The sequence below is a fragment of the Diabrotica undecimpunctata genome, chromosome 1, assembly GCF_040954645.1.
Source record: "Diabrotica undecimpunctata isolate CICGRU chromosome 1, icDiaUnde3, whole genome shotgun sequence".
Taxonomy (NCBI): Eukaryota; Metazoa; Arthropoda; class Insecta; order Coleoptera; family Chrysomelidae; genus Diabrotica; species Diabrotica undecimpunctata.
In genome coordinates this window covers 191897648-191923239 of record NC_092803.1, presented here as the reverse complement: position 1 = coordinate 191923239, position 25592 = coordinate 191897648, and the positions used below count along the sequence as shown (strand labels likewise).

At 34.9% G+C, this 25592-nt stretch overlaps 1 protein-coding gene across 2 annotated transcripts in view; it reads right to left on the bottom strand.

Annotated features, from left to right (window-relative positions):
* The window catches only part of LOC140432800 (uncharacterized), a 214381-nt gene that overhangs the window by 169445 nt on the left and 19344 nt on the right, over positions 1-25592 (bottom strand). For both annotated transcript variants that reach the window (XM_072520913.1, XM_072520914.1), the window contains exon 3: positions 2964-3110. In XM_072520913.1, the coding sequence (XP_072377014.1) occupies positions 2964-3110 (147 nt within the window). The remainder of the gene's footprint in view (positions 1-2963; positions 3111-25592) is intronic.

The following is a 25592-nucleotide window of genomic DNA, read 5'->3' as shown; positions in this document are numbered from 1 at the left end:
ATTGGTCAAGTTCAGACTGATTTATGCATCGGCGCGGACGTTTGCAGAAATTTATATTCCATACATCATGACATCGAGAGTCCTTTTAAACGAATAACTTTCGACGATATCTCACACGTATTGTTTTATGTAAATTTAAAGATAAGACGCTATTAATTAAAGACCCTATATAATATGTGCCTATGTAAGTCATAAATCTGAGAAAAACGCAACATATTTGCAATAATAGCAAAATAGGTAATCTGTTTTTTAAATTTTTCTGCTTTGTTTATAAATCTGACAAAACTGCAAAAACATTAATTTCAAATAGAAAAAACTATTTACGAAGTTAACCTGAATTGAGGTGCAAGCAAATTTAATGAATAAAGTACTATCAATTGTTGAGTTCATCAACCAATACCTATGAAACTTTCTAATTAGGTCAATAAATATCAAGTTGTTAACGTTACGATAAATATAAATGAATCACATTCACGTAGGTCATTGTTTCTAAAAAAAAGACATGATGGGTTGTCGAGTTTTTTATCTTCTGTTTATTTGTAATTTGTAAATTATTTGGATTCATTCAATTCTTCTTTAAAGAAGAATTGATTTTTTACCGCTTGTTTTTGTAAATTCTGTGTTTTTTTGCCTTGTATTTCCTTTCAAGTGCCCTCTCTTCTTCCCATCGTTCCTTTTGTAAGAGTTCTTTGATTTTTCTCCTTTCTCCTATCAGTTGTAGAGTATCTTTACTTATCGATTTTTATTTTCTCCTCTTTTCAATCCGATTGTTTTTTCTGCTGTATTTGTCATTACTTATTTAAAGTATTTCCAAGCTGCTTTGACTGACTCGTCAGATTGTTGTGATACACTTCGGTTAATTGCCAGTTTCTGAATGAATTTATTTCTTATACACTCTTCTATACCTCTAATATATCCTTACTTGCTCGTGACAAGATATTTTTGATCGTTTCCCATTTTTATCATTGTCTCAATGGTGTTAATTTTTATATTATTCAGCTCTTCATTAGTTCCTTCTGTAGCACTATAAAAAGAAAGGAATAACACCAGCAACAAACAACGAGCATTGTACGAGTATTGATACAACGAGTAAGAGATGTTAATACAGATGTATTTGCCTGTTTCATTGACTTCGAAAAGGCATTTGACAAAGTACAGCATGAGGGGCTTATTGAAACTTTGCGAATCGCGAACATCGATGACAAGGATATAAGAATAATAGCCAATCTCTATAGGAAACAAGTAGCCAAGATTCGAGTAGACAATCAATTATCCGATGAAGTCCCAATACAAAGAGGAGTACGACAAGGTTGCATACTCTCGCCTTTGCTGTTTAATGCGTACTCTGAACATCTATTTCGAGAAGCTTTCTGAGAAACGACTGATGGAACGGTGAAGTAATAAATAATCTAAGATATGCAGACGACACTGTCCTTGTTGCGGATAGTGCTAAAGGATTACAAAGACTGATAGATCAAGTACTTAACATCGGTAGAAAATATGGAATGAAACTTAATAATAAGAAGATGAAAATTATGATCATAAGCAAAAACCAAGATACAGATGCAAAGTTTATGGCAGACAATGAGGTATTGGATAGAACAGAAAAAATAACATACCTAGGATGCAACATCACAGACAGCTGGGATTACTCATACGAGATTAAATGTAGGATCGAAAAAGCAAGGAGTGCCTTCCAACAGATGAAGAAAGTTCTCTGCAATTTAACCTTGAACTTACATCTCCGACTCAAAATCCTTAATTTTTATGTGTTTTCTGTTCTTATGTATGAAGCAGAGGCATGGACACTCACTGATGCGTCTTGTAGACGATTGCAGTCTTTCGAGCTGTGGTGCTATCGTCGCATGCTCAGAATATCATATGTACATCACATATCTAACGAGGCAGTAATGCAACGTTTACAAAAAGAACCTGAAGTCTTGAAATCCATTAAAGAAAGAAAGTTGGCATACTTCGGACATATAGTGAGAAATGAAAATAAATACAGAATCCTACTATTGATATTAGAAGAAAAATAGAAGGAAATAGAGGACCAGGACGCCGCCGAATATCCTGGCTTAAGAATTTGAGACAGTGGACAGGTATGACCACCACAGACCTATTTCGAACAGCTGCTAATAAAATACGATGGGCCATTGTGGTAGCCAACATCCATAGAGGATAGACACTAGCAGAAGAAGAAGAACAAACAACAACTTAGGCAAATATATCAAGAACGATAAGAGCCAAAACAAAAAGTATTTACACAGTGTGTATACACACTTAAATGCGACGACTGACCAAAAACTCACATCGGTCAAACTGGTAGAAATTTTAACAAGCGTTTAGCCGAACACAACAGTGCTTACGATAATATAAAAACAGATTCTTGTGGAAGTGTTGAAAACAAAAGTTTTTAGTGTTTTATTGTTAGATAAAATGAATTTCCATCAAGTAACTATCAAATCAAATCAAAGTTTGACCAGATCCATTATCTGCTCCTGGATATGTTATAGTTGATCTAAGTGACCTTTGGTATCGCTTGTTGATCACAAGGAAGTCTATTTGATTTCTTACAGTACTGCTTGCGTTATTTGCCGCATGTATAATATTTTCCAGCACGGTGTCTGAAGTAGGTGTTCGTAAAAGCTAAATGCTTAGCTATACATTTTTTTAAATTTCTACTTGTTTGACCTATATTCACTTTTGAGCATGTACCACAAATGATTTTATTTATTAATAGCAAATAGGAAAATTAGATCAGTTGAGAAAAATATGAACTAAATAGTACGGCATTTCAAATTATAAATAAGTAAAAGAGATAACTTTGAAATTGAAGAAGTGGAAGAGTACATTCATTTAAACCTTTAGATTTTAACTTGTTTTTTTTTTCTATTAGCAGTATCGTAACAACCTACACATCAAAGTAAATTATTCGTTGAATTAAAAAATATATTAATTACCTTTGTCTCGTTTGCGTGGAAAACGTTGTTATTGTAGTGTGTGGATAAGGGAGAAAATATGGTAAATTCTCCGTTGGCAATCGGATTGACGTGGCCATGATCCAGATCAGAAATTGACGAAGCAGTTACTGGACTATTTCTAAATTGCTGAAAAATAAATACAAACATTAGTATTCCAATGTCTACAACTTCGTATTTCGTAAAGATGCTTTATACATATTTCTAGAATAAATAGCAAATGTTTAATTCATAGTGTCTACTTAAAACAAAAAAAGATATTTGCGATGATAAAAAATAAAGATGCTCTTTAATATTGGATCAGTAATGTGTCGGATTAAACAGATTTAATCATGCATACTATAGATTTTGTACATTGTTTCCACTTCCACCTAAAAACTTCTGTCCGTGGTTAATTGTTTAACTGGAGCCCAACTAGGAGAGATTTTTGAATACATATTGTCTGTGAACACTTTCGCTACATAATTTTTTGTCTTCAAGCCGATTTCCAGTATCCTACTCATTGACTGGGTTTAATACTACTGAAAATGGTCTTAGGTTTAGTTTAAGTTAGGTTAGGTTAGGTAATAGAGTACGATTGGTATTACTTTCGAGGTTCTTTTCAACTACAGTTAACTCTGTCTGTAGAAGCCATTTTTAATTTAAATAAAAACGTATTTTATAGACTAGATTTAATGTATTATTTTTATATTAAAAGTAGAAATATAATATTTTATTATACAATGACAAAGAAAAAAACATATTTTGTTAGGCGCCGCTAATTATCGAATTCACTATTTGCCAGAATCCATGATTGACTCGTGGCTCCGCCTACTTTCGACCAGTTAGGACGCGTGATTGTCGATGACTAATTTCATTATTTATTTGTTAGACTAAACCCTATTCACATCGCAATATTGCATATTTTCAACATAAACAGCGTGACATGCATGTGTTCTGGCGGTATTCGTCTTCTCATTCGTCAATAGGCTATTAAATATGATTTATCGCCTTAAGGCTAGCCCTCCACTTGCGAGTTTTAGTCGCGGCGACAAAAAAATCGCTGTCGTTTGTCGTATTGCTGAATTATATCAGTTATCCAATGGACGATATCGGAACTACTTATGTGCTCGCTCTTTTGCATCGGTCGAAAAGTAAACGCCGAAAGCATCGTTATTGGATTCATCCGTTAACTAAATATTTTTAAAAATCATATGATACACCTCAGTCCGACCCTGTTTGGCTTTCACGTGCAATTGTTTCTTCTTCTTTTTCTTACTCTTTATAAGCAATTCTGCTTGTTCATTGGTGGATTAATACTTGTATGGAAGGTTGTCACTCCATCTTTTGCGCGGTCATCCGATACTTCTTCTGCCGATTGGTGACTTATCTCTTGCTATTTTGACGACACGGGTCTACTCCATTCTGCTTATGTGGTTATTCCATTCTTTTTTCTATTTTGAGTCCATTCATTTATATACTGTACGTTACATTTTCTTCTAATGTCTTCACTTCTCTTTCGATCTCTCAGCGTATTTCCTGTAATTCTTCCCAGTACTCTCATCTCTGCCGTTTCCAGTAGCTTTTGCGTTGAGGCTGTGTCAGATCTTGTTTCCGAGGCATATGTCATTATTGGTCTTACACTGGCTTTATAAATTCTTGACTTCATCTGAGTGTTAATGTGTCTATTTCGCCACATAGTGTTATTAAGGCATCCTGCCAGTCTATTTGCTTTGTGTACTTGATCTCTCACTTCTTTGTCCAGGTCTCCATTATGAGAAAACTATGATCATTTTTTATTTTTCTTACAAGTGCACGTGTTTCCTTTCTAATTGTCTTGTAATTATGGTTATGCCTCTTTTGTTTTGGTTGACATGTATTGCAGGTAAGCTTTTTTCTTTTCTTTTCATTTTTCCTTTACTTCTGTACAAAACCATGGAGGTCTTCGCCTTGGGAACGATTTATTTTTATTTATATTTCTTTCACCAAGAACTTCCTTGGCCGAGGCTAAGATATTAGACTTAATTTTTGCGCAGCTTTCTTCGACTCCATCACTTTCTGTGATATATGTGTTTCTGATTTGTTCGGTTATTCTTTTTTGTAATAGGTATATTGTGGAGTCATCCTGTGAGTTTTCGGCTTTTATCTTTGTGTTGTATTCTGGTGTTTTGTTATCACATATATGTGTTTTCATTTATCATCACATCACAGCACACATATCACATATATGTGCAATCGTTTACGGTTAGGAATATGTAATTTGAATGAACTGTAAGTTGTTAGTCCAATGTGTGTGGTGAAACAAAGACCTTGACTGTGACTGGTCGGTCAGTGGTGGTAGGGGGTTATTAACGTGCTTTGTGCCTCAGCTTTAGTTAGCATTTCGTTGAGTTGATATTGTATTGTAAGATGGTCTTTTATTTTGAGCTACAGCACATTTGTTATTGTTTTGTTACCATGTACCAGAAAAGAAAAAATATTGTGTTGACGATTAATCAACAGTCAGAGCTTATAAGTATAATTAAAAACGGTGCTTCCAGCAATCATATATGACTTTAATACAGAAATATCGGTGAGTCGACAGTGAGACATTTTAAAACAAAATAACAAACTTCTTTCATTTGCGTCAATGTCAAAAAGCTCTTCTGTCAAAAGAAAAAGAAACAATAAAAACCTCGTCTTACATGGAATTAGACACGGTGTTGGTAGAATAGACAAAGCAATCCAATCAGATCCAATAAGTCAATTTGACTCCTAAACAATTCTATCTCCTCGGTCTGCAGGTGATTTTTAAATGTATACTCCAATATAATGTTGTTTGTTCAAAAAATTATAGAGATACTAAAAAGGGATTTTTTGGAATTTTTAACTCAACATATCTGTTAACAAATCTAATTATGTACCTACTATTCAAGCAATGCAAATAGACTACTTCTACATTTTTTAGGTAAACGATACTTACTTTTTCTGGATCATGTACCTGAGCAGCATGAATGTGAACAGAATTAAGTTAGTGGTATAAAATGATGGTATATTAGTAACATGCAAATGGGCGCCGGCAGCAGGGTGCAAGGGGTTGCAATAGCACCCCTATCCGGATAGAAAGTACATAGCTATATGCACAGTTCTGTATTTTATATTGGTTAATAGTATGAGTAGATGTAAAAAAGTGCACCTGAAAAGCAAGTGCACCCCCTGAAAATAATCCTGCCGGCGCCCATGGTCCATAGTAACTTTTGTAACAGTATTTATGTTTTCGAAAAAATTTTGGTGAGTTTTTAAATATCTTTTTAGGTAAAGTAACAGAAGAACGATGATATGTAAGAACACAGAAAGGTGTTTTTGGTAATGGTGTATTATATCTGGGGTTTCTAGAATATGATATGAGAAAAACAGAGGAAGCTGACACAGTGTAACAGAGAAAACAATATTTAGACTGAGTTTATAGACCACGTGACCTTCTCATTGATCATTTAGGTCACTTGGTCGATAAACATGGCTTATGAGAAAGAGGTACAGGGACTGAATTGCGTCGGTTTTCTCTGCCACACTGGGGAACCCCACTGTATTGCGGCGCTCAGTGTATGTGTATTATATGTTATGGTCTCCGTGGGCAATGAAATGACAATGACAATAGGTTAAAAACCCTAGAAAATTCACTTAACATGATAATTGTCAGCACATGCTTCGCCCGAAATATATACATAAAGGGACATGGAAATCACCAGACGAACTTACAGTAAATACGGTAAAAAAAGGTCTGGGGATGCTTAGCGGCATTAAAGTGAATTGTCAGTCGGACTCACAGAATATGTGAGTTATCGATCACAACAAAACACGTACACGTACACATATATACACGTCTGAATGCAGCTTGATAGGATACTTAAAAAACTTACTGACAACTGAGAATGAAATTGGATTTTGGCTCTTTTATAAGTTAGCCAAAGCTTATTCATTTTTGGGGAGGGCTATTTTGGGACGGATATTTGGTTCTATAACTAAAACTAATACAATTTTAAAAGTGATTATGTAAAATCGCTGTTAAGTGGACTAAATTAAAAGAGAACCGTGCAAGTGTGCACAGGAAATTATGAATATTCTCACACAAACATAAGAATTATTAAGAAAAGGGAACTTTTAAGTACACACAGTTGACATATTTGAAGCGACGAAAAACAATATCTAGGCCTATAAAAACAATATAACGCCTATTGACATAAATACCACTATTACAAGACAAAATAAACAGATATAACGAGAAAGAAGATTCTCCGAACACTTGCTGAGAGTAATTGAAATGCAAATCCAAATGTCCTAAAGGTAAAAGCAAAAGCCTTGTTTCTCATCTGTGGCTATCATATACGGAGTAGAGGTTTAGACACGTCCAACAAGTCATCACTGCATTGAATGAAACATGCAGAATAACCAATGACTATATGAAACCAAAAAATTTACAAAAAATGAGAAGAAGATATGGGTCCGGAACAATTTGGCTTTCGAAACGGTATGGGAACTCGAGAAGCTTTGTTCAGTTTCATTGTTCTAATGCAAAAGTGTCGGGATCAACAAAAAGATGTCTACTTGTGCTTTATAGATTATGAAAAGGCTTTTGACAAAGTCAAACACGATCAGCTAATAGAATGCTTGCAAAAAAAGAATCTGGATCTAAACGACATTAATACAATACGTGAACTCTACTGGAACCGAAACGCCTCTGTCAGAACTGAATTGGGTGATACTGAAACCATAAACATCCAAAGAGGAGTTAGACAAGGTTGTATACTATCACCATTATTATTCAACTTGTACTCAGAGGACATCTTTGCACATGCTCTAGATGAAGCACAAGAAGGAAGTCAATGGAAAAATCGTGAACAATATCAGGTATGCCGATGATACAGTACTGATTGCTGGCAGTGAAGAATAACTACAAATTCTGTTAACCAAAGTAGTACAAGAAGGAGAAATATACATTTGAGATGTGGGTATTTCGTCGTATGCTGAAAATTCCATGGACCGACCGCGTTAGAAATGAAGAAGTTTTAAGGCGTTTGAATAGAGAACGTGAACTCACAGAAATTGTCAAGAAGCGTAAAACGTCTTATCTTGGACACATATTTAGACACGACAGGTATAACTTCCTTCAGCTTGTTATAGAAGGGAAAATAGTAGGCAGACGCGGCCCGGGTAGACGACAAATGACCTGGACTTTCAAAGTTTAATAAGGAAAGCCCAAAATAGGGAAGACTTTGCATAGGTCATCGCCAATTTTCGCTAAGAAGACGGCACCTAAAGAAGAAGAAGAAGATTTTGACCTACTGTGCTGGGCAGACACACTGTCCAATAAGTATGAAAATTCGGACAAACTTTTGGAAAGATACCTTGAAGAACCAACAAGAATCAATCGACTTGAATCAAGAAAAAAATGTATGAGAACCGTTTCCATAAATCTCCGTTAATGGTTTTCCTGATCTAACTTTGCAAATTTCATTCTGCGAATGTGGAGAAATATAGAATATGGAACATTTGAAATCCTGTAAACTATATCCATTACAGTGGACCCTCGATATCTCATGGGTCGCAAATTCAACGGCAATAAGCGTTTCCTGACACTAGGCGGAAGAGTTGCTGGCTCGAAAAAGTAAAATACTCCACTCTGTACAGGTTGATGTATTATGTCAACTTAATTTTAAATTCTGTCGTATTTTATTAATACTTTTGTTTAAAAGAATTACATTTTTAATTTTATAACATTCACCGTAAAAAATTTATAACATTATACGTTGTAAAAATCATAAAAATGATAATCACAAAAAATTATAGCGTGTACCGGAGGGATTAAAATGTATTATTACCAACTTTCCAATGATATAAACGCTGATACAGTAATTCTGAATAGGGCAGATTTTTTATTAAATAACATAAATTGCAAAGAAACAAATAACATGTAACTATGTGACTATTTCCAACGATCACGGAATTGTAATTAACTTTTACGATATAATGCATTGATTAGACGAACAATTTTTATATCGGCAGGTTTTTTTATAAAAGCAGAAGGTATGGATCAAAATCAGAGTCATTTTTATGATTGTTTTAGCAAAAATAGGTATTTTTATAATTATTAATAAATAGGTAAGGTATTCAAATGAAATTATACGCAAAAATTAGAGCAAACATTTATTTTATGGACAATTTTATACAAGGTGATTCTTTGGGAGTTCCAACTAGACGTTTTAGAGGAACTTGACATAATTAATATCTGAAAATTTAGGATAAGAGGTTTTTAAATATGCTCTTCTTCTTCTCATGTCTCTGAACCATGAGTGTCGTTTGCGATCCGGTCCTCTCCGACCTTCAATGTTACACATTAAACTTGTTTTTAAAATATTATATTCGATATGAGACCTTTCGCTCTTTAACGATGTTAAGAAGCTCTCTTTGGGCATTAGCTCTTCTTAAGACCTTTTTATTTGTAATATGGTCGACCCATGGAATTTTAAGCAACCTTTTGAGACACCACATTTCGAACGCGACGCATCGCTAATATACGATATTATTGGCGATATGTAACATTTTAGGACGCGAATAAGGAGACCCAAATGAGTTTCGTGCTGAAAAAGATAGTTAATCCTGAAGTGCTGTAGTTAGTGCTGAATTTGATAAAAGTATCTCTAGCTATTGCGACTCATATCTTCACTTCTTCGTCGCAGTATCACTTACTTACTGTTTAAGGTACTGTTTAAATATTTAAATTTCTCGACTCTCTTAAGTTCTTCTTCCTTTTTATAAGCAATTCTGCTTGTTCATTGGCAGAATAACAAATATATGGAAGGTTGTCACACAATCTTTTGCGCGGTCATCGTCCCCACCCATTCTGCTTATGTGGTTATTCCATTCTTTTTTTCTATTTAGTGTCCATTCGTTTATACACTGTTCGTTACATTTTCTTTTGTTTTCACTTCTCTTTCGACTTCTCAACCTATTTCCTGTAATTCTTCTCAGTACTCTCATATCTGCCGTTTCCAATAATCACTGTGTTGTGGCTGTGTCGGGTCTTGTTTCTTAGCCATATGCCATTATTGATCTTACACTGGCTTTATAAATGCTTGACTTCATCTCAGTGTTAATGTGTCTATTTCGCCATATAGTGTTATTAAGGCATCCTGCCTCGAGGACATTGACGACGAAAGAGAGAAAGATAACAATCAATAGAGGTAGAAGTCATCCAAGCTATACAAAAATTGAAAGAAAACAAAGCTCCTGAGGCAGATGGCATTCCTTCAAAACTTTGGCAAAAAAACCTGACATACTGTATATGTAAACTTGTAGAACTGATCTGGAAGTAAATAAAGTTGCCAGAAGACTTGAATGTAGGTATAATTGTACCTATCCACAAGAAAGGAGATCAAACAATATGTTACTGAGGAATAACCCTACTAAACGTAACATACAAAATGTTGGCATATCTTCTTTACGACCGACTATCGGGATATTGTGAAGACATAATAGCTAAATATCAGTGTGGGTTTCGTAAAGAAAGATCAACGACCGATCAAATATTCCTTCTAAGGTGAGCTATGGAAAAAACATATGAGTATGGCACTGATACTCATCACCTGTTTGTTGATTTTAGATGTGGCTATGATAGTGTTAAAATAAATGCACTGTACAAGGCCATGATAGAATTCAGCATACCAGTACACTTAGTAAAGTTGGTGAAAGCGACCCTCTCAAGAGTCGAGTGTAAAGTTAGAGTGCAGAACAGAGCTCCAGAACGTTCCAGTCTCAGATATGACTTAGACAAGGAGACAGCCTATCATGCCTTCTATTCAATATTGCACTAGAGAAAGCGATAAGAGAATCTGGAATAACAACCAGAGGAAATATTATTTATCGCAACGTACAATTACTAGCGTACGCCGATGACATCGACATGGCTTTTAATTCAAACAAATATAGTGGTGTTATTTAACAAGAACAAATTTTTGATTGATACATACCGAACCAAAGTTGTGAATTCCAATTTTAAGTTTTGTTAAAAATAAATTACTGGAAAAATGTTTTAAATGTAAATATCCATATGCCTCCTCAACTATTTGATTGACAAACAATTAACTGTGTTTTAAAAATCACAAATTTGATTTTAACGACACTCTCTCTTCCAAAAAATACTATTTTCTGTTTATGACAACTATATTTTGGCAACGAGCGAACTGAAAGCCATCTGGAAACCGAAACCTTGATATAGTTTTTGGTTTTTCCATTTGCGTTGTATTGATGCCATAAAACGTTGTAAATTAAGTTAGATTATGTATTACGCCGCTCGCGTTCTCAATGTTTGAATTTTAGAATAGAACTGAACCGCATGAAATTTTCTGATTTGTTTTTTTACTAACTTTTTATCCTTTCTGAAAAGTAATTTTACTATATTTCCTCAAAACGATATAAAATTTCGGGTATGAACTGTTTTTTCATTACAAAAGAGTGCCCTTGCAATTTGGAGTACAGAAAATAAGGTAATTGTACCTATGTAACGTCACTTTGTGAGTAAATCAGCTGTGTTAATGGATGAACATTTTCTGGCAGACAAACAAGTACCTTGTTTTGTCAAATCTGAATCGAAACTGTCCGATAAAGCTGTATAGTGCATGCCACTGTACCTTTTTTCAAGTAATAAATGTAAATAATACTCTCAGGCCTCTATCATCTTTCAGGCCAATCTGATGGACTTGAGTCTCCTTTGGTGTGTCTTTGTCGTTTTTTCCACTACTTTGACTGTTACTTTCTCTTTGGCGTGTAAAAATTGACCCATCAATAGTGATGTATTGACGAAAAAGTACTTCGGGGAGCGTTTTACCTTTGCCAAAATAGTATGTGAATCATACATTGAACAAAATTAGCTTTTTTCTTGTCCAAAAATTGGTGTATGAAGTTACATAAACGTTCAGTTGAAATGTCTAGCACCTCTAGTATCTCTTATTTTAGTGTAAACCAAGGCTTCCCAAACTGTGCGCCGCGACACCCTGGGGTATCGCTGCGTTGTCCCAGGGGCGTCGCGTGTCAGCGCGGACTTTTAATACAGAAAATATATTTATTTGATTTTAGATGAGTATAAAATATTTGTACATATTAATAAATAATTCTAATAAAAAAATATAATATCAAGTCGATAGAACCTTGAATTATCCGAAATTATTCAAAAAATTGTTCAATCCGAAAATTATCCGATGATCCACGAAATTATCCGAAAATCGGATAATTATCCGGACATTGGCAACACTGTAGTCGCGTGATCGCCGGATGCATTCTGTTTCGCCGGTCGGCTCCCCTCCCCCGTGTTTCCTTCTGTCGCGCGTATTAAGCATTTGTTTTGTTTTATTAATCAGGCGAGAGCAGTAATGTTAATTTAAGTAAAAAGAAGAAATATAGGAAATATGACGACCAATATTTGGATTTACCTGCGTTACTAAAGGGAATGTAGAACTTCTACAATGTGTTGTTTGTCACAAAGTGTTGGCGGCTGAAAGTATGCTTCCTAATAAACTAAAACGGCATTTGGAATCAACTCACAGTCATTTACAAGGTAAGCCAAGGGACTTTTTTGTAAGAAAATTGCGAGAGCTAAAACTTTAGACCACGGCTTTGGTTTCAAGAGCATAAATTTCTACCAAAGCATTGCTCGCCTCTTACATGGTACTTACCGTGTTGCCAAATGTAAAACACACATACGATCACTGCGGAATTGATCTTACCTGCAGCGGTTGATATGGTAACAGTGATGATTGGAGAATACGCAGCTAAAGAAATAAAAAATGTACTTCTTTCAAACAAAACGGTTAGTCGCCGTATTCACGACATGGCAGAAGATATTAATGAGCAAATTGTGGGGAAACTTTCAGGTTTATTTGCCATTCAAGTGGACGAGACGACTGATAGTAATGACGATGCTCAATTGATATATTATGTATGATACATACAAGAAATAAATATATGTGAGGATTTGTTATTTTGCCGAAAAATATGTGAAAGTTGTAAAGCTACTGAGACATACACATTACTAAAGCAATGACAGAAAATAATATTAACTGGGATAACTGGTAGGCGTGTGTACGGATGGTGCCAGAGCGATGTCTGGACAGTATGGAGGACTACAAGCTCTCATCAAAACCAAGGCTTCAAGTATAAAATGGACACATTGTGTCATACATAGAGAGGTCTTAGCAGCAAAGAACGTTACACCTGAATTAAGTGTTGTGATGGATAGTATTATTAAAGTGGTGAACTACATTAAAACACGACCCGAGAAATCAAGACTTTTCCATTAACTTTGTGAAGAAATGGGGATCGAGCACACCTCTTTAATTTATTATTGCAACTCTCGTTGGCTGTCCAAAGGCAACGTACTCGCGCGTGTATACGAATTATGGAATGAATTTTACACTTATCTACATACGGAATCACATGATGATGCGCAAAACTTGATTAATTCAGAGTTTTTAATAAAATTAGCATACCTCTGTGACATATTTAACAAAATAAATGATCTTAATAAGTCTTTGAAGGAAAACAATACTCATATTCTGCAATTGGCATATAAAATTACTGGGTTTCCGAAGAATTTGCTCTTATGGAAGAGAAAATTAGAAGATCAAGAAATTGACTGTTTCCGTGCTTTACAAGGTATTCTACAAGAAAAATCGATAGAAATCCTTGATCCCTCTCTACAAAATATGTTTATATAACACATGTTATCATTGAGCAAACACTTTAAGAAATATTTTCCTGTCATCGACACTTTCAACAGAGAAAGAACAACTAACAGAATTGTCCTGTGATTCTACCCTAAAGCTTCAATAAGACATGGACAAACTGTTTGAATTTTGGAGCTCACTTTCTCATGAATATCATGCCATCAGCACTACTGCATTAACGGTTTTATTACCATTTGCGAGTTCGTACTTGTGCGAAACGGGCTTTTCTGCAGTTGTACTAATTAAAAACAAATGCAGGTCAAACATAAGTTTAGAAAAAGAAATGAGAGTGGCAATTTCCAAACTGGAGCCCCGGTTTCATAAGCTGTGCTCAAAAAAGCAAGCACATCCCTCACATTGACCAGCCAGTTACATAAATAAATATCCCTTTTCATTTTTGTGCCTATGTTTTGATTTCGTTGTTAATTTCTAATAAAAATATAAATGTTCAAATAGTGTTTTTGTTATAACTATAACCTGTTACTAGGCTAGTACTAAAATTAGTAAGTACGAGTATTATTGCTAGTTTATAGCATTATTAGTATTAGTAGTATTTGCTATTAAAAATAGCAAAGTCCCAAAGGCGTCACAATACGAATAAGCTTTGGAAACCATGGTGTAAACTAAAGGTTTTTAAACCGTTTTCTTCTTCTTCAAGTGCCATCTTCGTTCCGAAGGTTGGCGATTATCAGGGCTATACGTATTTTCGAAACTGCTGACCGAAACAATTCGTTGCTGCTACAGCTATACCATTCCCGTAGATTCTTTAGCCAGGAGTTTCGTCTTCTTCCTATGGACCTTTTTCCTGCTATTTTCCCTTGCATAATTATTCGAAGCAGTTCATATCTTTCGACTCTTGTAATGTGTCCCAAGTATTGCAGTTTTCGTTTTTTGATCGTAAATATGACTTCCTTTTCTTTATTCATTCTTCTCAAGACCTCGACATTTGTGACTCTCTCGGTCCATGATATTCTCAGGATTCTGCGATACATCCACAGTTCAAATGCCTCTAATTTTTTGGTATCAATCTTTTTCAACGTCCATGACTCCATTCCGTAGAACAGCACAGAAAGTACGTAACATCTCATCAGGCGAAGTTTCATTTTAAGGCTCAAATCTCTTCCGCAGAACACTCTCTTCATTTTAGTGAATATGGATCTGGCTTTTTCTATTCTTATTTTGATTTCTGCTGAGCTATCGTTGACTTCATTTATAAAAGTGCCTAAATATTTGTATTTGCTAACTCGATCGATAATTTCATTGTGTAAATATAAATTTTGGACATTTTGTGTTGATTTCGATATTACCATAAATTTAGTTTTCTTTATGTTCAAAGATAGTCCATATTCTTCGCTGCAGTCTGCTATCTTATTCACCAATGTCTGTAGCTCTTCAAGTGTTTCTGCGATCAGAACGGTGTCGTCGGCAAATCTCAGATTGTTTAATCTAACACCATTTATTTTAATACCTACGGATTGCTCAGAGAGTGTTCTATTCATTACGTCTTCGGAGTAGAGATTAAACAGGGTTGGTGACAGTATACACCCTTGTCTCACACCTCGCTTTATTTCAACTTCTTCAGTGGTATTATTCTCTACTCTCACTACTGCTTTCTGATTGTAGTACATATTTGCTATTAGTCGGATGTCTCATTTATCTAAATTCTTTTCTGTCAGGAGTCTGATTAGGTGATCATGCCGCACTTTATCAAAGGCCTTGTTGTAATATATGAAACATATAAATACATCTTGATTTATGTCAAGACATGTTTGAGACATAACGTTCAGTGCAAACAACGCCTCTCTTGTTCCAAGTACATTTCGGAATCCAAACTGGGTATTATTGATGTCCATTTCCAGTTTTCTGTGTACTCTAGAGTGTATAATTTTCAGAAATATTTTCAGTACATGGCTCATCAGACTGATTGTACGTTAATCACTGCATTGTTTGGCATTTATCTTTTTTGGTATAGTAACAAAGGTGGATAAAAGCCATTCTTGTGGTATTTTTCCTGATGTATAAATGCTATTGAAAAGTTTAACTAAAATGTGAATCGAGTCTTTTTCTATTAGTTTAAGGATTTCCGTTGGTATTTCATCTGGACCTGGGGCTTTACCATTTTTCATTCTTTTTAGTGCGTACATTACTTCTTCTTCCGTTATTTCTGGACCTTCGTCTCCTTGTATGTTACTTAGCTCAGATTGTTGTCTATCATCTGCAAAGAGTTCTTCAATATAGTTTTTCCATGTCTTCAACTGTTCTTCTAGTTCTGTTATTATGTTTCCGTTGACATTATACAGGGTATTTGGCTGCTTACGTTTTTGTGTACCTGCAAGTTCTTTCACTTTTTTATGTACATTAAAAATATCATGTTTTGCCTGCAATTGCTCTATTTCTTCACATTTTCTTTTATAAAAATCTTCTTTTGCTATTCTGATTTATTTCTGTATTTGTTTATACCTTTGTTCGTTTTTTCCTTTCATTATTCTCCGATTGTCCATGAGAAGAAGGATCTTATCAGTCATCCACCTTTGCTTTATTTTTGGTTTTTCTTTAGTCAGAATTTTCTTCACAGGACCTGTTATCGCCATTTTTACGTTTTGCCATTTTTTATCTATGTTGTTCGTTGGCTGAGATGTTTCTTTTTCATGAAGTATTTTGAAATTATTATTAATACATTTTTGCAGTTTCTCCTTTACCTCCAGGTTACATAAATGACTGACGTCTATCTGATTTGCTTTTCTTTTCTGCTCCAATTTTTTTAGTTTAATACTCATTTGCGCTATTAGAGGGTTATGGTCTGAAAAGACATCTGCGCCTGGGTAAGCTTTAACGGATGTTAAGGAGTTTCTGTATCGTTCGTTTACCAGTAAAAAATCAATCTGGTTTCGAATTATTCTTTTGCCATTGTCCTGGGGTGATTTCCACGTATAAAGTCTTCTCTTTGGTAAGTTGAAGAATGTATTAGATGCAATCATGTTATTCTCCTGGCAGAATTGAAGTAGTCTGTCACCTCGTTCATTTCTTTTACCGAGTCCGTATTCTCCTACATGTTTTCCACTTTTTCCTTTACCAATTTTTGAGTTAAAATCACCTAGAATTACGGTAATGTCTCGTGGTTTCGTCGATTTTAATACTTGATTGATTTCTTCGTAGAATTGTTCAATTTCGTCCTCGGATTTATCTGCAGTAGGTGCATGGATCTGTATGATATTTAGTTTACTTGTGTTTGTTTGTAATTGAAGAAATAAGAGCCGATCTGATACTGGAGTAAAATTAATGACCGACTGCATCATAGACTTAGATACGAAAACTGCTACGCCGAGTCTGTGTTGGGTACTACTGTTTCCGGAGTAATATACCATGCCATTTGTTGTCGAAAAACTGCCAGAATTTGGCCACCTTGCTTCACTAATGCCTAGCCTATGCCTAAACCGTTTTATAAATGGCTTTTTGCAAATGTTCAAGTATCATTGATGATGGTGTGATAAAACTGAAAACGTTTTGATAAATTTTATAACGCTTTTGGATATTTTCATTATTAATTTAGTATATCATTTTAACAAAAAGATTTGCACTTCCTTCTTTGTTTAAACTAAGGTATGCAGCTAACAGATGGGTTGTTATCTTTTTATAAGTTAAAAAAAAATAGGTAAAAGTTTTCCTTATTATCATACAAACTACATTTTGAACATGAAGATAACTCATGTAATTAGATGATTATCCAATATATCCAAACAAAATATTTATTCTATCAAATATTTTGTATACATAACACTGCGCTAATAATTTTACTTTATCAATAAACTCTTCATGCAATGAATTTCAAATTAATATGTTTTATCAAATTTTACTCATGACTTGTTATTAATCAAATTTAAATGAAAAAAAATGATGAGATAAATTAGCTGCATTTTCAACATTTTCATTTGATGTTATTTTACAATAATATGGACTGTATTTGTACACGTAGTATTGGTTTTTAATTGTAGTGAAAGGTATAATTCATAAAGATATTAAGTGCATGGAAATATATCCAGGGACAAAATAAGGCAAATTTAAAAACTAATTACAAATACGTATCTGACTAGAAATCAAATATTCACTCATCACAGGTACATTTTGTTTAAAATTAGAGGAAACAATCATGAAAGAGCTAATGAATGATATCATAAAGAGAGCAGAAATACCACAGGACTGGAAGAAAGACATTATACTACCAATACACAAAAAGGGCGAAAAGAGAAACTGTAATAATTACCGAGGTATTACTATATCAAGTATTCCTGGGAAGGTATTCGCAAGAATAATAGAAACAAGAATAAAAACCCAAATAGAACCAACTATGGAAGATACACAATGTGGATTCAGGAAGGACAGAAGCACGCAAGACCACATATTCACAATAAGACAAATAAGTGAGAAAGTAATCAATAAAAATAGAGAAATACATATATGCTTTATTGATCTGGAAAAGGCGTTTGACAGAATACAAAGAAAGGACGTATGGAGGACATTAAAGGAAAGAGGAGTTGACAGGATAACAATTGATGTAATAAAGGATATGTACAATAATAATACAAATACGGTGAGAACCAACAACGAGGAATCCGAAGAATTTACTACAAGTCAAGGCGTCAAACAGGGATGCGTGTTGAGCCCACTGCTGTTCTCAGTGGTACTGGATGAAGCAATAAAGAAAGCCAAGAGAAGAATGAGAAAACTAACATTAGGATACTGGCAAATGAAACAGACTCAACTATCAGAGCTTCTATTTGCAGACGACATGGTTTTGATAGCAGAAAACAGAGAAGACCTACAGAACAACCTTGAAATCCTAGAAGAAGAACTGTCAAACATAAATATGAAAACAAATACAGAGAAAACAAAAACAATGATAATTTCAAATAAGAGAAAGACACACGCAATACATTTAAACGGAAAACAACTAAAACAAGTGGAACATGTTAAATACCTAGGAGCAATAATTGAATCAAACGGTAAACAAGACATGGAAATAAATGAGAGAATGGGACGAACAGGAAGCTTATTTAACACTATGAAAACAACATTTTTGGGGAAAAAAGAAATACCGGAGAAGGTAAAAACGGCAGTCGTTAAATCAGTAGTTAGACCTACAATCTATAATAGTGAGTCATGGACATTGACTGGGAGACAAAAATCTCGAGTCAATGCTATGGAAATGAGGTTCCTGACGAAAATAGCAAACAGAAAGAGGACAGACAAAATACGAAACGAAACAATCAGACAAAACCTAAAACTAGAACCAATAAACGAAAAAATAGTAGAGGGGCAACTAAGATGGTTCGGGCACGTGTGTAGAATGTCGAATGAAAGATTAACAAAACGAGTGTTTGAAACGAGAATGCAAGGGAAAAACAAACGAGGAAGACCAAGAGTTAGGTGGGTAGACGAAATCAGAAAAGAAGTTGAGAAGAAAGGATTGACATGGGAAAGTGCACGAAATCTAACACAAGACCGGATAGCATGGAGACAACAGTGCAAATCTTAACCCCGCCAGCCTTACACCTAACGGTAGAAAGGCTTAGGACTAAGTAAGTAAGTAAATAAAAAAGGAATATAAAACGTAACATAAATATATCACAAATAAGAATACATATTAAACAAAAAATGATTTATGGCAAATTCACGGTAAGCAGTTCAGTGGATCTTCTGCAATGAGTCATATGTTCTCCTGAGCAGTACAATGTTTCAGAAGATATTTTTTTATAACTTTTTCGAAACTATTACAGCTTAACTGTTAATACTTTTTAGTAAAATATTATAACAGTTATCTTCTTCTTCCTTCTTGCTTTAAAGTCTGTGTCTTCTTCAATATTAGTCTCCTAAATTCTTTAAATTATCGCGCAATCTTTTTCTTGGTCTGCCAATACTTCTTCGTCCATTTGGTGACTTATTCGTGCTATTCGTACTATCCTATCCTCTGCCACTCTACTAATGTTCGTTCCGCTCCTGTTTCCTGTTTGTCACCCATTAATTTATGTCTTCTATATTGCATGCTCTTCTTATATTTTCGCTTCTCTCCCTATCCAACAGACTTTTCCCTGATATTCGTCGGAGTATTTTCATCTCTGTTGTTTCTAGTAATCGTCTCGTTTTAGATGTGTCAGGTCTTGTCTCCACCGTGTATGTAGCTTATATAGGTCTAATTGCTGCTTTATAGATTCTTGTTTTTGTGTCTTATCTTAGGTGTTTGTTCTTCCAGATTGTGTCATTAAGAGATCCTGCCGCTTTACTTGCTTTTATGCTTTGTTGTCGTACTTCGTCTTCAACACCTCCGTAACTAGTTCTAATCTAAACCTTCCTTCCTGGTTTATTATTTTCCCATCAATTTCGATTTTATATCGTAGTAGGTATTTAGATGTTGTCGTACGTTTGGTTTTTTCTGCTGATATTATCATATTGTATTTCTCGGCTGTTGTATTGAAGATGTGTGTTAATCTTTGGAGCTCGTCTTCTGTCTCGGCGATTAATGCGGCGTCGTCTGCATAACATAATATTTGGATTTCTTTGTTCCCCATTCTGTAACCATGACTTTTACGTACTATTCTACTTCTATTATTTCGTCCATTATTATATTTAGGAGAAGTGGGCTTAACGAGTCAGCCTGTCTGACTGCGCTTTGTACTGATACAATGTGTTAGTTTTCCATTTATCTTTGCCTGTATTCGATTATGGAAGTAGATGTTTTCGATGGTTTGTATAATATTGATTGGAATGTTTCTTTTATGCAGTAGGTGTAGGACGTCTTCGACTTGGATGCCATCGAAAGCCTTTGTCAAGTCTATAAAACATAGATATGCTGGTTTATTGTACTCGATGGCCTTTTCTGTGATTTGTTAACAAATACGGCGTCTACGCAGGATCTTCCGGATCTGAATCCTTGTTGTTCTGATAAAGTTGTTAGTTTATTGATTTTGTTGGGTAGGACTTTAATAATAGTTATAATTAAGGCAATTTTTATCCGAGAGACGCAATTGACAGCGATGTATTCGTAAGTATTGACAATTTTGCGTATTGTCAATTAAACTGCTCAAACTGCTCAATTAAATGGGCCCGTTTTCTATGATATTTCATCAGAGTAGGTAGCGACATAATTTTAAATTTGATAAAGCAAGGTCGGCAGTGTTCTAGATAACTAACCCCTGCTAAAATCCTGATAGCTTTCTTTTGCATTCTAAAAATTTGAAGTGCATTTGTTGAGTTGCCCCATATGATTACACCATAGTTTAGGTGAGAGTAAAATAAAGAAAAATATGTCAGTTTTAATGTTTCAAAGTTGGCCAACCCTTGCTAGTTGGCGAATGACAAATAATGACCTTAATAGCTTTTTCTTTACAGTCTCTTTGTTATCTGGATCATTATGTAAATTACTTGCAGATATAACCAAATTTTGCGTTTTATTGGAGTTAGGTTTTAGTTTTGTTTGCAGCAAACCATGTGCTAAATTTAGTAGAAACTTCCTCATAAGACATTTTTAAATCATCATTATTTTTTCCTGATATAACGTATGTCGTATCATGTGCGAATTGTACGGATTTGTACGGAGATATGAATTTAGGCAAATCGTTGACATAATAAACAAAAGAGATCGTAAAACCGAACCTTGTAGGACGCCATGTTTTACGGATACAAAATCGGAGAGATGGCTAGATACTACCGCCTGGTGTCTGCCACATAGATAAGCAGTTGTAAGCTTAAGAGGGATACCTCTGATTCCATAGTATTTTAATTTGTGGAGCAAAATGTCGTGTGAAACGCAGTCAAAAGCCTTCGACAAGTAGCAAACAGAAATTGCTATGCGATTGTCGCAAGGTATGTAATTGTCAGTTTTTGAGGAATCACCTTTTTTGTAGATAGGTAGTACACTTGAGAGACGTTTTCCGAGTCCATGAGAGCAGCCCAAAATCGCAAGAGATGGAGAGAATTGACAGCCCGCATTGTAGGAAATCACGATTCTCAGGAATGAGGAAACGACAAGAGAGAGAGAGAGAGAGAGAGAGAGAGTACTTTTGAATATTTTAGTATTTCCGGAAATATTCCAGTTGATAGAATTAAATTAATAACCTGAGTGAAAGATGTTAAAACTATTTGGTAAGTTTCTTTTAAAATTTTGCTACTTATTTCGTGAACGTCCCTACAATTAAAATTACTATAAGATACTTTATTATTTGAGAGATCTCTTCTTCCACAACGGGACGAAAAAAAAGGACTTGCTCAGAAAAGGATAATTTCTATAATTGAAGAGGATATTGACATTAATAGTGGGAAGAGATGTAATTATATTCTCTCCAATTATAGTAAAAAATTGATTTATTTCATCTGGAGGTAGATCAGATTGTACCGAACTGGATCTTGTATTGTTTCTTTCGAAACTTACTATTTTCCAGCAGTCTCTAGGTTTGTTCTTGAAATTAGTAATAACATCACAGTAAGCTGACTTTACACCATCTTGTAATTGCCGATTATATTCAAATTTTTCTTGTGTATATACTTTAAACAAATCGGAATCCTTAGTGGCATCTGCAATGTATTTAATAAGAGAAAGATTAGATCTGTAAATCTTAATTCATTATTAAACCATTGCACGAGCGTTTTGCAGCAGTTTGTCGTACTTTTTTTAGTGGAAAATGCTTTAATTTTAAGTTGTTATAAGCTTCGGTAAGAAAGACTGTCAAGAGAGAAAAGGAGGATCACGCCCGAAACTTCGAAGAGAGATAGGAGGAGAAAAAGGTGTGACAGAAAGGTACAGTCCGTATGGTAGGAGAGCAAAAAATCGCACTTATTGGGGTACGGAGAGGATTGAAGAAATAAGAAGTGGCTACATCGAGCTGAGAAGTAAAGTTCCGAGAGACATAGGGAAGAACCGAGTATAAAAGGGGATGTAGACAGATTAAAATCCTACCGAATAGTTGTCAAGAATTTTAAAGGATCAGTAGGCTTTTTAAGATCGAGGAGAGCCGGAGGAAAGAACTGGCCGAAGCTCTATTTTTACAGAAGGAAGAAGTAAGCTTTACGCCGTAACTGAATTCACAAGGGAAAAGTGACGGAAGCTGGCAAAACTCTCAAAGCATTAAAATCACCCAGACCTGATAGAATAGCATCCAAGATAATAAAAATCATGTTTGAAGAGAAGGTGTTATGGGTACATGATAGTACGAACAACTTGCTAAGAAATCAAGAGTTCCCAGGAGATCTGAAAACGAAAAACGGTTAAATATCCTGGAGATATTGGAGTAAGGTGGCATATCCGACCGACAGTATGGGTTCAGGAAAGTAATTTTTGCGGTAGACGAGATAAGCAGGATCAAGAGAGTAGATCCCATAGAAAATGTACTCACATTTTAACGTCTTTTCTCTTCGTAAAGAGTGCAAAAGATAGTGTTTTTCAGGGGTAAATGTGGGTAGATGTGTTATCGCATATTTTGTTACTATAACGGCCAAATAGATTGCATTTAATTTCAGTTTGAACTACTACAAGTGTTACGAGAAAATTGCAAGATAGAAATGGAAACTAACTAACTAACTAACTAACTAACTAATAAATAAAAATTGTCACTAAATATTGCTAAAAAATCTTCTGAACAATACAAGATTTTATATCACCTTAAAATAGTTTGTAATTGCAAATAAAATTATCAGAAAATGCACAATTTATAATCTTTCAACAAATGAAACAATTTTGAAAAATTGCCAGCAGTTTAGATTAATGATATCCTTTTGAGAATTTTACAGCTAAATGCATAATAAATTCACATTACAGTGTAATATTTGGTTGTAGTGTTAAGATAATGCAATGGCAATCAAATGAACCGATCCGGTTGTTGAACGCACAACTCCAGTAACAATTCAGCAAAAGAGTTTAAAATTAACTCCAGTTCAACTAACACAAGTAAATTTTTATTTTATGCAGTTCCTGACCGGACATGGATCTTTCAGGTCTTACACGTATCGTATACGAAAAACCAGCGATGATAATTGTGTCATATGTAAAGTAGAAGACGATGCGGAGCATTGTATCTTTAGGTGCAAGGTGTTTGCGTCGGAACAACACATAATGCGAACAAAGCTAGGAGAGATATCCTCTGACAACTTGATACGTGTCGCTATGGAAAGCAGAGAGAACTTTGAATTTCTTGTAGACCAAGTAACAAAAATTATGAAGAGAAAGTCCATGATAGAGAAAGAAACTGAGACAGGATGAGAGTGATCTGGGGCAATCCACCTCCATTTAAAACTAGTTATCATTGTATGAATATGTATGTAAATATGTGTATATGTGTATTTGTGTGTTCGTAGGTGTGTATGTGTATGTACGTATGTATGTGTGTATATGTGTGTAATACACTTGTTTATTGCATACGTATGTATACTTACTTATTGTTACCTAATATTACCTAATACCAAATATTCTTACACCTTATTGTTACCTTGTATACCTATACATTCCATATACTCTCCCCCTGGTTCCTTACCGCTCTTAGGTAATACCATCGGCAAGGCCATTTACATATGGGCCTATTTTACATACATTTTTCTTCTGGTTCCTTACCGCTTCTAGCTAAGAACCAGCAACAAAACTTTATTACTAATTCAGGCAGCGCAAGGCATCTCTAAGTTTCGTTCGCTAACTGAACACGTACGGGGGTGTCTTGACGAAGAATGGGTGGTTTTAGTTGGTAGGCAGGGCAACAGAAAGGCATCCGTTTGCAGGACCTCCTCTACATAGGGGGAAATGGGCTCAGATGTTTTCCTCTGCCCTGAATCCAACACACGCCGAGCAATGGTATGGTGTTTAGAACATTTCCACCCTCATCAAAAAAAAAAAAAAAAAAAAAAAGTTCAACTAACACAGGATTAAGTAGACCGTCAAGAAAAAGTAATTCCTAGATTCTCCTCCATTTCAGTTTTGTCGTACAGGTTAGTTATTTATCTCTAGAGTGATCATATTGTTAAACATATGAAGTTACGCAAAAAAAAGTTAGGTATACGATTGAAACATGATAAAGATTTCTGTGTTTTCTGTAATTTATAGCGAACGCTTCATGCATCTAGGGCAGAAAGAGACATGCAACTGCAGATGTCATAAAACAGAGACAAAGCGAGGAGAATGAGACGTTTAGAACATCGGAAGGGAGTCCTTTTGCCTAATCATACTCTATGAGGTTTGTCAATGTCAATTTAGCGCATGTTTTAATTTCGTGAACATTAAATGAAAAATTCACCAAAGGACACCAAAGTAGGTCTTTAACAATTAGTAGAGCAAACACCAAAAAACGACATCAAAATAGTAATATGTAGGTGACAAAAACGCAAATGCAGGAACTGAAAAAGAATACATCGGAATAATTGGCAGGTATAGCCTACAAAGAGACACGAATGAAAACCAATATCTTATTGACTTTGCAGCTAGTAAAAACATGATGATAAGTTCTACCATATTTCCCCACAAAAACATACACAAAGGCACCTGGATATCTTATGGAGGGGATGTTGTGAACCAAATAGACCACGTCTTGCATACAGGTACATGCATTTCGCAGCATGCAGATGCATGCTGCGGCTCATACCACCTACTAGTTCAGGTACACTTCAGATCAGCCGACAGGCAAACGAGAATCAATCAAGAAAAGATTTTCTTAATCTGGGAGAACTAAAAAGACCTGAAATTCAAAAGAAATTTGAAGAAGAAATAAAGAGGAAGCTGACTGAATATGAAGAAATGAAAAGAGATCATTAGAAGACCAGTGGAACCTAATAAGTAGGACCATATTAACTGAAGCAAAATCGATGCTAGGGACAAAAAAAGGAAAAATGGCCAATAGATTGATGA